Genomic DNA, 16,760 nt, shown 5'->3' with positions numbered 1-16,760 from the left:
CAGGCCCTTAATGAGAGGGGATTAAATGAGGTAGGAAATAATAATTGGAGTTACATTTTCAACCTTATCATTAGAGATGAACTAAATACACTTTTATTGGTATTTTAGTAGCTATAAAAGCTGACCTTAAAGTTGTAATAAAATGATTTTTATACCCTTTTTTTAATAAAAAAGTAGAGGGCCAAAAAAGTTACACATTACATTCACACTTTTATATATAATATAGATTTAGCCCTTTAATTTAACTCTATTTGTGTGTGACAATTCTTATATAGTTTGGATTTTTAGACCAACTTACACCAGATTCCCTGATCACAAATGATGAAAGAGACCTACTTGAATGATTACTAACACGTTCTAATATGACCCACTAAAATTCTACTAACTTTTTACTTGTTAGTATACAGACGCGTGGATTGATTGGCACTTTGAATCCTACAATTTCTGGCTTTGTCTAAAGACCAAAATTCAATGGTGAAGATAGTGACATCTGAAAATAAGTAGCAACTGGATCAACTTCCGTCTCTTCACAAGAGGAATTGGAGACCTGTGGCTGAAATACTTCCTCAGTTGTTTCATGTAGTCCAAGTTCGTTTTCCAAGTATGACACCCACCTCATGCTTTCAACCTCTTTTTTGCATCCTTCAGAGTGTTGGTTAGACTCAACCCCACACATAGGAACGCTGGATGTCAACAAACATGGGTAATCGTCAAACACCTCCCAAAAGTCTAAATTAGGCTCGAATGGGATTTCAAGCCTTTCTTCTGTTTGTTCATTCTTGTTCACTTCTTGTAATGTGCTTTGAGTTTCGCACAGTCGTCCCCCAGATTCGGATTGTGGATATGCTTGCCCCTCTCTTCCTGACGCGTCAATTTGATTTGAATCTGAGACACAAGAACCACAGGAAGACGATGAAGTGGAAGGTGATAACTTTTGACATTCATCTCTGGAACGATCAACTTCCTGCACCATTCTGTTCTCAATTTCAATGCCAATTTTATCATCTAATAAAGCGTCCAAGACGTCCTTTTTCCACTCAGTTGGTGATACTTCAACTGGGGGACCCTGTTTCTCCACCAATTCCTCAAGAATTTTGGGTGCCTTTGGTACTAATCGCTTCTTTAAATGGGTATTCCACACGTTCTTAATCTCATTATCAGTTCGCCCTGGCAAATGAGAAGCAATTTTTGACCACCTGTGGAGTATTATACCATCCATCCAGAATAAGTGGATAATAATAGAGAGAAATCAAGGAACCCCATTTAGAAAAGTAGACTAATTAAGTTCTATCAAGTTTCTGGCTGAAACTTACTTGTTTCCTAACAATTCATGTAGCTTGATTATGGTTTCCTCTTCTTCCACGGTGAAGTTTCCTCGCTTGATATCAGGTCGAAGGTAATTGGTCCATCTTAATCGGCAACTCTTCCCACATCGAAGCAAACCTGACACAGAGAAGACATGAATGTTAGATCATTAAGTTGATATGAGGTCAATATATAATTCATTGAAATAATCACCCTAACAGGTACTAATCTTATATATTGAAGAGATGGAATTTTATTTGGTTCAGTGGAATTAACGAAAGGGCTTTCAAATCCTGCAGTTACAAAGTGGTTATAAATTTTCAGGTACTTTTCCCTAACAAAGTGGAACACTATTTTCAAATTCATCATCTAATCGGTCTCCCAAATAAATGATGCCATAAATGGAGCTACAAGAACTCACAGAACAGGCTTTAGAGAGAGAGAAACCTGCTTGTTTAGGGAGGGCACGCCAATTCTCATGTCCATGCCTCTGAATGAAGGCTATGAGCTTCATATCCTCCGCTGGAGTCCATGGGCCCTTCTTCAACCCTGTCTTGTCGCAACATGGAGTGCGCCCTCGACCCATCTCCAGACACTTCCGTCAATCTCCTGCAGGGTGGGTCGAAGACTTCTTACTCCTTCGATCGACTACGGACTATAAACAGGATCACTCGCCGAGGCTCCTTTGAATCACAAATTAAGCTTCGTCTGGTGCTATATACATGTATATAAAGAGAGAGAAAGACTAACCAACAAGGGTCATGCCAAGCTCTTGGATTCTCCCGTCCTTACCAAAAGCTTGTAATAAATTAGTGAAAAGGACATATATCCCATCATCCATCAGTGGATATTATTTATTTCTTCGAGTTGAAAATTGCACCAAAACAGTAGGAATATGGGTTAAATTAGAAGTAATAGATAACATTGTTTTGGTAGCCATATTGGTACTGTAACTAACAAAGTAGGGGATTTCAAGGATTTGAATTCGAATCTTATTGGTAAATTGGATTTTTGGATTTGATCCGATTTAATTTGTTTTTTTTTAAATTAATAAATTATTAAAAGAAAATAAAATATATTTAATTAAATTAAATAAAACAAAAAAATATTAAAAAAATTAATTATTTTCATCATATATATATATTTATTATAAAAAATATATTTATAAATAAATAAGCAAGGCGTATATATATATTTCGGATCTTCTCGAATCAGATAGAAGGTGGTCCAAATCTGATTCGATTTATGGTAAAACTCTATTTTTATCAATCTGAAAATTCGAATAAGGGTGATTCGAATTCGACCGAACTCGGATTGGATCCGAATCATTTACACCCTTACTAACCAACGGCTTTGATCCAATCTCGGCTTAATTACCATGGTATTTGGGGCTTCTAATTTATTCGTCTTCTCGCTAAACGGAAAATCTATGAAACCCGAAAAACACAGTCCGGATCAGGTAGCGACGGCATTGTAACCACATTCAATGAATACTTCATACTTGCAAAAATTTTTTGACACCTTTCATAAAATTAAAGATTTAAAATAACTTTTGACAGTTGTCACTTGTCAGGTGTTCATTGAATACGCTTTGCCCATTTGATCCGGACATAATACTGGAAGAGCCAAGATAAAACAAGTTTCGTTTTATTGGATGTGCCAACACGTTGCATGAAGAAGGTTTCACATAAACTCAAGTTTCATTATTTTATTTGTTTATAAGGAAAAGAAAAGTTTTATTAAGGATGTGCAAACACCGTTCCAACAACTTTGCATCGTAACATTAGCATTAGGCACTACATCAGCGTAACTGTGAAAAAATACCTAATCGTTTGAGGAAGCTTTAAAAAATAATTTTCTTAAATGGTAGGCGTGTATAGAATCAAAGTCCACTTTTACTATTCTCGATGCTTAAGTAAGAGCATGAGAGGGAAACTGATGAAGTGGCGCCTATATGGCAGTGTTTATTGAATAAACGCCTATGGAATCAAACATTCCGTGAATCTAGTTTCTATCAATGCACCAATTTTAGGTTCAACCCATTCAAATCAAAATCAATTTGGATGGATTGTATAAACAAATAAGATATATTAGATTGGATCTGTCCAGACTTAATGGTCCAAAGTATTAATTGAATTGGATTAGACATGGTCCATCCATAATGATTTATATTGGATTGGGTTGGATATATTGAATCAATATCTGGTCCAATAAAAGATAAAAATATAGGTATCAATGGATCAAGTTTAGGTTGAAACCAATCTAAATTAAAACCAATTTAAACAAATTGGATGGTCTAGACATTAAATTGTACTCATTCAAAATGGACCAAAATCTTCACCGAATTAGACCAGACCTGATGCATCTATAATTGACTCATATTGGATAAGATCGGATTGGATCAAACTTTTGATGTGTTGAGAGAAGTCCTTGCCACCCATTAATCAATTCTTCGTATTGGGGCTATCATACGAGAGAAGTCCTATTTGTGTCACAACCAATCTATCTATGTATCTATCTATCTATCTATATATATTAAAACAAAGCGGTCAAGAAATTTTCTTATTTTTTGGAATTTTTTGTTTTTTTATTCTATGTCATTTTTGAAACAACCAATGAGATGCACTTTCCCAATAACCTAAATAATCTCTTCTCCTAAGCTTTATCCTAAACTACCTCTCCCACTTTCTCCAAAATTATCTCTAATTCCTATTTATCATCTAAATTATCTCTAATTTCTATTTAGCTCTCCAATTATCTCTAATTTAGTAGAGAGTTTCTCTCCTAAATTATCTCTAATTCCTATTTGTCCTCTCCTCAACTTTTTATCTATATCTATCTAAAGAAAGTTTGGATTAAAAAATTGAAGAATTATTTAAATACTCTAACAAAATTATATAATAACTTTAAAATAGTTATTAGAAACACAAAAAATAATTTTATATTGTTACAAAATTTATCACAAAATTATGTAAAAACAATTTAAATTATGTTTTTCCAGATTATCAATTTCAATGCTTTTCAAATATTTAATAATATGTAATAGTTTTAAATAAATAAAATTCAAATAACAAAATAATTTAAATATTTTATATATTATTTAAATATTTAAATAACTATATTTTAAATAGTTAAAATAACGAAATTATCTAATAAATAATTTTATATTCTTAAAAAATATATCACGAAGTTATGTACTAACAATTTAAATTATGTTTTTTCGGATCATCAATTTAAATGTTTTTCAAACATTTAATAATATGTAATAGCTCTAAATAAATAAAATTAAAATAACAAAAAATTTTAAATATTTATAGATTATTTAAATATTTAAATAACTAAATATTAAATAGTTAAAATAACGAAATTATCTAATAAATTTATAAAATTTATTTAAAGCAGAAAAATAATTATAACATGATATTGAAATTAATAATAATTTAATATATTACATAATTAATAATGAAATTATGTAATAATAATATAAATTATGATTTTATGGATAATTAAATTCAATAAATAACTAATATTTTAAAATTTAAATATATTTTACATATTATTTAAGTATTTAAATAACTTGGTATTTTAAATTAACAAAAGATTTAAAATAACTAGATTTTAAATAGTTAAAATAAAGAAATTATGTAATAAATTTAAAAAAATTCTGAAAAATAGAAAAATAATCATAACATAATGTTGAAATTAATAATAATTTAATATTTTTACATAATATTGTAAATAACTAATTTCACTTATATCAAGTAATAATTTGAGAAAATAAATTTCAAAAAATATAATATTTATCAATAATAATTTTAAACTCTTAATCTATATTTGTTATATAATTCTATATACTTAAATAATTATTTTATTTCAGTAATTATTTATTTTTTTTGTGATAAATGTATTTTCAATGATTATGTGTAAATTTATTTTGTTTTGTTATTTAATAGAAAATTTTCAATAATTATTGGTGATTAAACTACTATTAGTGAAATTTTTAAATTTAATTTATTGTAATTATTGTATTTATCATATTTTTGTTATAACTTATTGATTAATATTTTGTTAGAGATTAAACTATTATTTGAGATTATATTATTTATTGACTAAGTTAATATATTTTTAGTACTTATTGTTTTTTTTTCATTATCAATATATTTTCAATAATTGTGTATCTTTGCTATAAATTTTCAATAATTATTGGAAATTAAACTATTGTTATTTATTAGAGATGAGACTATTAATTTAGCTAAAATTATGAGTGTTCATGAGTTAGTTCGGTTCGGCCGTAGGCTATTTGGCTAACCAAATTGACCTGGTCAGGTTGGAGAGTTGGTCATCTGAAACCGACTGACCTTTTGTGAAAACTAACCCACTCAAGTTGTATCAATTTGGGTCATTTTTTGGTTTGGTCAGTCAGTTCGAAAGATCTAAACTTAAAAATTAAATTTAATTTTAAAAATTATAGTGTAATTATTAAAAATAAAATTAAAAATTAGATTTATGATATAAAACATTTTAGACTAAGAAATATGGGAAATTTCCTACTTTTCATATTAAAAATTATATTTAAAATATAAATATTAATATATATCCATGGTTAAGTCATTCAATTTTGGTTAGTTTATAAATGCCTAAAGCGAAATTGATCCAACTTGGTCGAATTGGAAAATTTTTGAACCAAAGCCGACCTACATGTTGTTTGGCAGCATGGCCGCTTTTTAGGACCGATTTTCAAGAAAAAACACCCATGCTTCCAAGACCTGTTTTTCACAAAAAAACGCTTCTACCACGTAGGCAGTGAACAACACTATGCTGTTTGGTAAGATGATTTTCATCACCGTTTTTCATGTATGTGTTGATAGGTAAGCACCACATATGATACACATCAGTCAACCGTTGGGGGAAACGGTTCACCGATGTATGAAACGACAAATTTGGTGTTTCATGCATCAGTTTGGTCTTGATTTTTGAGGCATGCCCGATTTTTTTATTAATCGGTTGAACCAAACAATGAGATACATGGGCGTTTGTTGAAACTCCTATGTGGATCTGACGTGGCACCATTTTTTTGAAAAATGGTCATTGTTCCAAACATCCCCCTAAAATACTAGAAAACCGACCAACTCAGGTCGAGTTGATCAGGTTGGTCGATTTCATTAGTTTGATGAATAAACATAACTGAAAATAATTATTGTTATTTTTGTATTATAAAAAAATTTATTAAAAGTAGTATATAAAATATGAATAATTATTAATTATTTAAAAAGTTGAAAATATAAAACAATTGTATATTGTTTTATATTTCTATTAAGGCCATTTACTAGAATGCACCTTATAGTTTTACATATTTACTTAAACCTACCTTATAGTTTTCATTTTATTAAAATATACCATACATTTTACAACTTATTTACTTAATCAACCTTTGATTAAGGAGTGTTTGTTTTGTCGTTAGGCCCATGATTTTTATTCCAAAAATATCCCTAGCACTTTTTTGTATGGAAAACAAAATTGATCAAATATAGTTAATAGAGTGGTTGCCATTTTTTATTAAGGACAAAAATAATATCTTTATTTTCTTTTGATTAAATTTATTTAAATGAACATTACGGTTGACACTATCATTTTCCACTGTCATCTAATAAAAATTGATTAAATCCATTGCAAATTATAAATGATGTTTTAGTAAAACACAAATTTCTTGTATTGCACGAGTCCCGCTAATTAAGAAATAAAGTAGGCTAATTGCAAGAGGCTTCTTAGCTAGAAGACACCACTAAATCAAACCTTTGATGTATTGACATTTAAGAGCGTCAATTATATAGATGGCCCTACTAGATTCCTACTCCATGCCTGGTTTCTACTTCACCTTGTATCGGGCATTTACCCAATGCGAGAGGAATCTCTATTGACCATCAAACTGCCAAAATCTCAATTTTCAACTTTAGATATCAAATAAATGATAACTTATTAACAAAGATTTTGACCTACAATTTCACGCATAAATGGCATGCATATAGTTAGTCAATTACGTGTCAAACCGAACAATAAAATAATAAACCTACAATAGAAATTGGAATTCTAGACTTAACGTATTGTCGTGGTAGTGTAATCTTCTATCTTAAATAATAAGAAGAAAAAAAAGATGTCCTAGACTCCCATTGGTGTGTTGCGAGTCATTATTGTTGTATAATTTTTATTTTTTGGTAAGTTATTTATTTGGGTAAATGCAGTTATATAGGTAATTTTTTTTGGGAAACACTTATTCGGATAAGTGTATTTACCCATGTTCTTTTATTTGTCATGTAAATAAGACAATGGCTATTTTAGTCATAAAAATCCATTATTAAAAAGAGCATTTGTGTCCCATTCAAGTATTGGCAATTTTCCTCCTATGTGAAAAAATAATTTACCTACAAAGGAATAAACTTTCCCTAATCCTCACATAAATTTGAAAAAAAAAAACATTGAATTCTTGGTCAATGGGAACCAAAATCCCATTGAACAACTTTCCCTCCTCTCAGAATCGGAAAAAAGAATGCCCCCTTTATTTCTTTGGTCTATGTATATATTTTTTCTTTTTCTTGGTAGGAAGTGGTTGGAGAAGGTAACTATCCTTCTAATTGTCAGCCTCTAAAATGTAGTTAGATATCATTAGCATGTAAAGAAAAGATATTTTTCCTTTATTTATTTCATAATTTCCAATTTCATTTCAATTTGAAAATTAACGCACATCATCTTCTTCAAATAAAACCTTCTTCGATCCACAGAAAAGAGAGGAAGAATCCTTGAATTCACAAGGAAAAGAGAAACTCAAAGACAATTATATTTAATTCACTATATCAAATCAATGCACAATGGTATTATTTATCGATAACTCGACTCCCTAACTCCTGTCCACAAGGACTCTACCCAGTCCATCTATCCACAACACACTACCACATGCATTGGGAAGGATTCAAATTTTGATAAATTAGGAAGTAGATTTTGAGAACTGAGCTTACCAAAGATATATAGATTTATTTGACTATTTAAGGCCAGCCATTTGAAATAATATCACTTTGGGATTCTTCTCTCCAATTTTGTTTCCTGCTATGGATTTCCAGAAATTGTTCAATAACGTTTCCTGCATCACAAACTTAGATGTTGTTTGAATTTTAAAAATAATTTGACACTTACAAGGAGATTTAGTATCTAATGTGAATCAAATAGTCTACATGTATTTTTTATCAACAGAAAATAATTTAAAATAATTTATTTATGGCATTGTTTTTTTTATTTTTTTTGAGAGAGTGGCTTAGCCACATGCTCCCTCTTTTCTGAGGTCTTTGTTGCAATGAATGACATGTACCCGATCCCATACAGTTGGAACAAAGCTTAGACGAAGATGACGATACATAATTTAAAATAATGCTTATTTAGCACTGCCTTGTATTTCACTGAAATAGAGGCTTAATCAGTCGTGCTCAAAAAGTGAAATTCTCTTGTCTGTGGTCTGTGTTTTTATATGGATGGCACAAGATTTACCGGATTTACGTAATCAAACTAACCCTATGTAGTGGAAGCAAAGTTTACATTGTGTGTCATGTGTGTATAGAAATATATAATACTTGAAAGATATCGTATTGAAAGAGTGACGGGATCTGTTTCTCACAAATGGGCGCCTCACATAAATATCCACTGTGTATTGAAATTATCTCCTACGAATAATATTAAATAAATATAGGAGATATTCCCAATGCATGATAGGATATACATGTAAAGCGCCTGGTGTGAGGAACAGATCCAGTCATATTGAAAGGGCTTTGACTAATTAAAGTATCCCATGAATTTGATGAATACCACAAAGTTAATATGTATAGTAATAATTTAATAAAGGTTGATTGGTTACAAGATTTTTAGATATGATATCTTTTGGGGGTCATAACCGAACCCATATGTCTGAAGGCTTTGATTCAAAGCAGATACTAGAAGGAGAGCCCTTTGCACGGGTTGAGTAGAAAATGTTTTAAAATGATCCAGTAAAGAACAATGGATCTAAAGGGTTGGATATGTGGGAGAAAAAAAAAGGAAAATTAAGTAAGAAGAAAAAGAAGGGTATACACATCCATGCTTAACTCAATGTGTAAATTAAATTTTATTTTTTTGGAATGAATACATATAATGATTTTTTTCACTAAAAGTATAAATAAACGATTTAAGGGTTCATAATTTAACAATGGATTTAATACTAAATAAAATGGAATGATATGACACAAATCATATAATCCCCTCTAAATTAAAATAAGATTTAGATGAAGATAAATAAAATGTAGTTTTCGAAATCCTAGCTCCACCCGACCGTTTGACTGTTTGACCTGGGAACCAAGCGGTTCCAATTTCGGTCCGGTTTTCGAAACATTGTAATTATATTGTTATTGGTTGCAAAGTGGAGCTAATTTTGTGGAAATTTCTTTTGGTAAATTTTGAAGGCGTTCATGTTGCGTCATTCTAACGACAAGTACCACCCAGCCCAAATTCGCATATTTAGTTCACTAGTTCACCCGTCCAAAATCATACCTTTCTCTTAAAATATTATCATACCTATCAATGAAAAACAAAGAAGAAAAGGCAAAGACACATGAAACATTACTTGTGGTTGTGGCAAGACCTGTCCCATGCACTTCCACCAGTACTACAAAATGTCTTCCATTTTGAAAGCCCCTCTGGGAAACATTAACTAATAAAATAAATTGAAGTCATCAAGTTAGTGTAACTAACATTTAGTTGCTCTTACTACAGAATACCTAACCATTTGACATCTTTCTCTGGGTTAGTAAGAGTTTCACTCGCCATGAGAGACTTCTGAGGACCATTCAAGATGAAGGTCTGTCTGTACAGAGTTTCATCCAGGAGAGTCTCGATTTGAATTTTCTTTTGGTTGAGTGTTATCATGTGTAAACTATTTGACATTTTGTACCTTGCATGTTGCTTGCTTGATGTTACACAACTAAAATATGACAGAAGTCGCAAATAGACTATTTGACATTTTGCGTCAATGACTTTTGGCTTTAGTGGGAGTTGGTAGCAAACCAGAAGTGATTCACTTGTGATGATATAATGACGATGGCTAGAGCGGTTTTATACAGTTCATCTCATCTCGTCAAAAATGTTGTACTTGGCCAATCAATGCTTAGCATGTTGAAGTTTTTTTTCTCAAGGATGGCAACTAACTCAACTACCCAATGGCTGCTTGATTTCCAACATGAAAGACCCAAGGCATTTCATTAAGTTAGTTCGATGAAATGTCAAATATAAGTGTGTATTCTTCAAGAGAGTAGGTACTCACGACCAAGTAAAAGATCGATCTTTACAACAATAAGCCATATTTGGCATCAATATGAGCTGCATTATTTGCTGATCTGTGAACATGATTCATCGAGTTAGGATTCAGGTGAGAGAGAGCAATCCTACAATCAGCGATACTAGTTCTACTAAAACATAGTGGTTCACAAGTGTCCATCAATAGGAGGTTAGTAATCAACTAAGCATCACACCTTCAATAATAATAACTTCAGAGCATGCATGATAAAAATATGGCCAAATTGATACCCTCATGGAAAGCTTGACTCTTTGCCCAATCGGAACATTCGCACCTAAAAAAAGACATGAGCATTATGGGCTTTCCAAATTTGATGCAAGATAAAACACTACAAAAAAAAAATTACATAATCCGTTGGTGTTGATGGTTTTTACCAACGGATATTTGCATCTGTTATTATATGTCTTGAGAAATACCAACAAAGTATAAGTCCATCACTAAAACTACTTATATACCAACAACCATGTTTACTAACGGTTAAAATCTGTTGGTATAGATGGTGTTAGCGATGGATATTATCATCTTTCACTATATGTATATAAAATATCAACGAATTCATTGGTCCGTCATTATAGTTCCAAATTACACTAACGGAATTTGTAATTAGTTGCTATATAACTTATCTTCTCCACCAGAATTTTAATATCCATCAATATAGGTTTTCAGCTATGTATGTGTATGCTATATATTGTGCCATTTTTTTATTTTAGGTTTAATTTTTATACTAAAAAATGATATTTGAGGAAAAAAAATTTTGAGTGAAAATATAAAAAATAACAAAGAACCTAAATTACCAAAGAGAAAATACAAGTCAACAACAAGTTGAAAACATTGGTATATAGTGACAGTTTTAATATCTATCATTGAATCTAACATATAATGGTGATTAAATACATGTCATTATAAAAATTCTCACTAAACCATAATTTTGATGTAATGAATGAAGAATTCTGACCTTTCTTCAATGTTTTTGTAAAGAATCCTGATTAATGGAGAGAGAGAGAGAGAGAGAGAGAGAAATGGGAGACGGTACCAATGAATCAGTTTAGTGGCTTCAATTGAAGAGATAGATAGGGGAAGGGAAGGTGAGAGGCATGAAATCTAGAGAAAGGTTTTAAAAGCAAACCTATAGGCTAAACTGTTTTTCCCTCTAGGTTGAATGGGCATACATACATACATATACATATGAACGTATTCAACTTGCCATTAACTCGGGATTTGACTAAAAATTGTTAACCTGGTCAAATTTCTATTCAACCTATGTAGTTGAATTGTTTACCTACTTGGTTCGGTCAATGGGTCACAAGTTACAAGATGAAAACTTTCGGAGGCCATAACTTTGTGCTCGGTTGTCAAATTAGGGTGGTTTTTTTAATGTTTGGTTAATTTTGTGAGATCTACATGTTTAAAGGTGCAAAATGTGCCTTGTCCTACTATTTTTGCCAAAAAAACATTTTTTGGTCATAAATCCTAATTCTTAACATATTTATTTATTATTTATAAAAATTAAATAACTAAATTAAGATATAAAAAGTCCTAAAATAAAATATATACCTACAAATATCACACATGGAATGTAATTATATATTATTTATTCTATATAATATATTTATACAGATATGTATGTTTATATTTTTAATTAAATTAATCACATGCCACACTCACACTCGCACTCGTTCTACTTATTAAATATTTTTTATCTTCAAATTAATTTTGTATACTTAACATTAAGATTTGAGGCTAGAAAAGGCATTTTTAACAAAAATAGTGGGCCATAGTATCGAGAAATGCATAGATCTCAAAAAGTTATTCAAAATTAGAAAATGACTATCCCAATTTGATAACCATGTGCAAAGTTATACTTTTTGGAAGTTTCCATATAAATTATAATTTACAACCCATGATCTGCTTGGGCCAGTCGAATCAATGGTTTAACCGTACAGGTCAATGCTTTTTTACCAAATTAATGGTTTTTGAATAGTTTTCAATTGTTAAGTTAATCCAAGCTAGAATAATAATTGGATCATGAGTCAAATGCATGGTTCAGCTGGTTGGGTCAATGACGGATTGAAAACACTAATAGTCAATTCGTTTTTGGTTTAATACCTATGTTTTAAAAATCGACCTAGAATGGGAACCGCTCTGGCCACCAATTTTTGGGTCAGCAATTTGACCGCCCAATTTAAGTGGATCAACCTAGGACAATTTTAAAAATAAAAAAATGGCAAGAAAATTCCCATGCATATTCGTTCTTCATGTGACAATTTGAACAATTGACATAAAAATGTGCGGGCACCAGTTTCTTCTTCCCACCTGACGTTCTCACTCGAGAAATTCTCATGCATATTCATTTCTGGGCCATTTCACTGATCACTTTTCTAGTTTCTCAAGTATAAAATATGTGATCAAAGAAATAAGGTAAGTGCTTGCTCTCTTCCAAGTTCTATCTCAAATCTCTTTCTTCTTCTTAATCCTTGTTGCTATTGCAGGGCTGCTCCAGAAAGATGATTAAAGGAACTGAATCACATCTTAGATAGAAGAGAGGTAAATCCATCCTCTTTGTGTTTCATTTGGGTTTCACTAATATTTCTTCAATTTAGTTGTTGTGCTAATTAAGTAAACAAGGGCACCACTTGTTTTCCTTCTTGCCTAGGGTTTTGCCTCTATTTGTTTTTCCATTTATGGATTCCTTTGAGTTCTACTAGTTAGAAAATAAACCCTTTATTTGCTAAATTCTTCTAGTACATTTGAGCTCTTTGTTTACTCAAGGATTAGGGTTTCAAACTGGGCATAACCAAAGCACGTTAGAAAATTTTCCTTTTAGCAATCTCTATAGAAAGGTTTTACAAAGAGAAATGAAAACACAATAAATTTTACAAAGACACACATACATGTATCATTTCTTTCAATTAAAAAACACTATGAGAAAAAAAGGCTTCATACGTCCTCTCTATTCTCCCTGGACGGTGGATAGGTTATGCCTACTTTAAATAGCTTAACCCCTTAACATGTGCAGTGGGTTCACAAGTGTAGAAATAATTCTGACTCTTTCAATTCCTAATCATTGGCAAACAAGAAGTCTTTCAATAGATAAGCTCAGGCTTGTATAATTCTGAACATTGTCTTTCTCTATCTTCTATTGCACAACCTGAAAAGTAATGCATCTTTCTTTACTGGCAGAAAAATTTTCATTCCAGTGATCTAGTGTTACAAAAGTTAGATTGGAATAGAAAGTCAAACCAATGACATAGTGAGCTTTTTGGGTCCTAGTATTTTGATCAATTTTACTAGTAGAATTCAATAATCACTTTCATTCATCTGTATTAAATTACAAGTATTGTATGAAATTTGAATTTCAAATACAAGATACAACTGTACAAAATATAGTCAAAGGAATTAACTGAAAGAATGGTAGGATCCATCTAATGGACGCCATGAAGGGTGCGGAATGGGTGGGCGAATTTCAAAAATTTCCTACCTTCTTCAAATTGGGAATCATATTCCTTAAATTTAGAATATAATATTCAATGATTCTACTTGAATCATAATCAAACCAGATCTGAACCAAAAGGAAACAGGAAGAATTATACCTGATCCGGAGAAACAATATCTCCCAAAGTTGGTGTTCACGCCCAAAGAATAAACCAAGATCCGCTCCTGTTGAAGATGACATGGCTGTGGATGGAACGAAACCAGCAGGGTGCATCCTAAACACTGGATTCTTCGCAAGAATCCTCTCGAAACCTTGAACACTGAACCTTTTTGGTCTTTCTTGCAAGACTGTTGTCAAGAACTGATTTCTTGACTTCCTAATGCTGCAAATATCCAATCTTGCAACAGAGAATGGCGGCTGCTGGAGGAGGAGAAATCCAGGGACGAAGAGGGCTGAACTGTGTCTCTTCTCTCTGGAGTCTGTGAGAGATCAAATCTCAATTCGCAGGAGGTATCTCTTGCATACAAACCCTAGTTCGAAATCTGATATTTCTGATAGATTTTTTTTCTCTTTCTTCTTGATTAAGAAACCTCCCAATTTTTGGGAGTTATCCCAATCCAAATCAGTATTTGGATAGGGGATAATCTTAACCCTATATGCAGATTAAGTTAGCTAACTCCTGATCCTATCAAGAGGTTACCAGATTCAAATCTAATTTGAATTTGGTCTCTTAGAGTGGATAAGGTTAAAGACCCAATCTTTTTACTAACATTAATCTCAGATTCACCCCATGAATAGGTGATCATATCAGCCCAGTTCGAAATGGGCTTTTGGCCTATTAAGGGTTCAGTGTTTAACTAGTTTCCAATCTGCTGCCCAGTTGGGCTTCTTTGTATGGCGTGGGACCCAAGCATTGATCTACACACCAGCCACATGGGATCGGCCCAGACTTAATTACAAGGCCCAGCTGAATTCACTGAAAGACTCAATGACCCCTTGAGTCCATCACATGGACCCTATGGGCCCAACACTTACATTAAGTGGTCCCTGGGCCAAGCCATCTTATAAAAACCCAGGGACTGTGGGCAGGTGAAAGATTAGCCCATCAGGTATTATCCTAAATGGTCTTACACTTAACCTCTCAGCCCTTGATGATCATGAAGGGATAGAAAATCCATCACATGGACGCCCAAGATTGCGAAATAAAGGGGGCGAATTTCAAAAATTTTTTCTTTCCCTTCAACTGGGAATCGAATTCCCTATTTAGAAAATCATATTTTCAAGGATCATTCTTGAATAATAAACTGAACCAGATTTGAACCAAAAGGAGGAGAGAGAGATAATACCTGATACAGAGAAACAATATCTCTCAATGGAGGTGTTCACGCCCAAGGTAGGATCCAAAATCTGCTCCCACTGAAGATAGCGCAGTGCAGGGTGGAGCAAAATTAGCAGTGTCCTTCCTAAGAACCTGATTCTTCCCAAGAATCACCTGGACGGCTTGTGAATACAACTCCTACCAATCTTTTCTCCAAAAGATTGGAATCAAGATCCAATCTTGATTTCTCCTAAGAATGGAGATCGAACTGATGTAGGCGGCCACTGCATGAAGGAGGCGGCTAAAGAGAATTTGCAGGGTGCAGAATTCTCTCTTCTGTGATCTCAGCTCTGAAGACAAGACTTGAGTCTGTTGAATGTTGTGTCTAAAGGCTGCCGCCCCTTCTTCCTTTTATAGACTTAAAGGGATAAGCTCCTAATCCCATTAGTAGTTGCTAACCCAAATCATATATGGATTAGAAGTCCCTTTAGGATAAGGGATAATCCTTATCTTATCTACAGATTAGATCAGCCAGTTCCTAATCTAATTAGGAAGATTCCAAATCTAAATCTCATTTAGATCTTGGACTCTCTGAGTGGATAGGGTGTGGGCCCAATCCTATCAGCTGATCTTATCTCAGAATTCGCCCCCTTAAAAACTAGTCAAATTAGCCCAGTTCAAAATGGGCTTAAGGCCCATTTAGGGTTATGTATTCATTAAGCCTTCCAAACTGTTGCCCAGTTGGGCTTCCTTGTATGGTGTGGGACCCAAACATTGATCTACACATCAGCCACAAGGGTTCAGCCCAGCCTTTGTTACAAGGCCTGGCCGAATACACTGTTATGGACAGTGCACCCCCTAAAACCCATCAGATGGGCTCTATGGGCCCAACAATTACCCTAAGTGGTCCCTGGGCCAAGCCACCTTGTAACACCTAGGGACTATGGGCAGATGCAAGATTATCCCATCAGGTATTATCTTCAATGATCTTACACTCAACCTCTCAGCCCATAATGATCATACACTGCCCGACAAGAGAGGACCTCTCCCTCGGCTGCAAGGAACAGTGTTGCACTCTCTCAAGTATGGATCCCGGGAATTAAAACATTTTGCAAACATTTCGAAACCATAATATATATATATATATACTTTTATATCTCATATAAAATATATTTTGCAAAACAAATTTCAACGATTGAAATCGACTGCCAACAGTCTTGGTTTCCATCAGTGAGAGTGCATCCCCGATCATTACCTTTGTCCGATAAAGGTGCTGATCCTGTCACTATGATCACCCACTCAGATGAATTCTCAGACTGTCCCAACATACCAAGGTT

At 32.8% G+C, this 16,760-nt stretch overlaps 1 protein-coding gene across 1 annotated transcript; it reads right to left on the bottom strand.

The window, feature by feature from the left end:
• Positions 1 to 209: 209 nt before the first annotated feature.
• Positions 210 to 2,011, bottom strand: LOC148846230 (transcription factor MYB63-like). Its single transcript, XM_088955533.1, has 3 exons — positions 1,753 to 2,011; positions 1,314 to 1,443; positions 210 to 1,196 (listed from the first exon to the last, which is right to left on the bottom strand). The coding sequence occupies exons 1-3, from the start codon at positions 1,889 to 1,891 to the stop codon at positions 455 to 457; spliced, it is 1,011 nt and encodes a 336-aa protein (XP_088811659.1). The 5' UTR covers positions 1,892 to 2,011; the 3' UTR covers positions 210 to 454.
• Positions 2,012 to 16,760: the final 14,749 nt, after the last annotated feature.

The sequence above is a fragment of the Nelumbo lutea genome, chromosome 7 (genome assembly GCF_056320005.1).
Source record: "Nelumbo lutea isolate HS-2025 chromosome 7, American lotus-T2T, whole genome shotgun sequence".
NCBI classification, from domain to species: domain Eukaryota; kingdom Viridiplantae; phylum Streptophyta; class Magnoliopsida; order Proteales; family Nelumbonaceae; genus Nelumbo; species Nelumbo lutea.
This window is presented reverse-complemented; position numbering and strand designations above follow the sequence as displayed.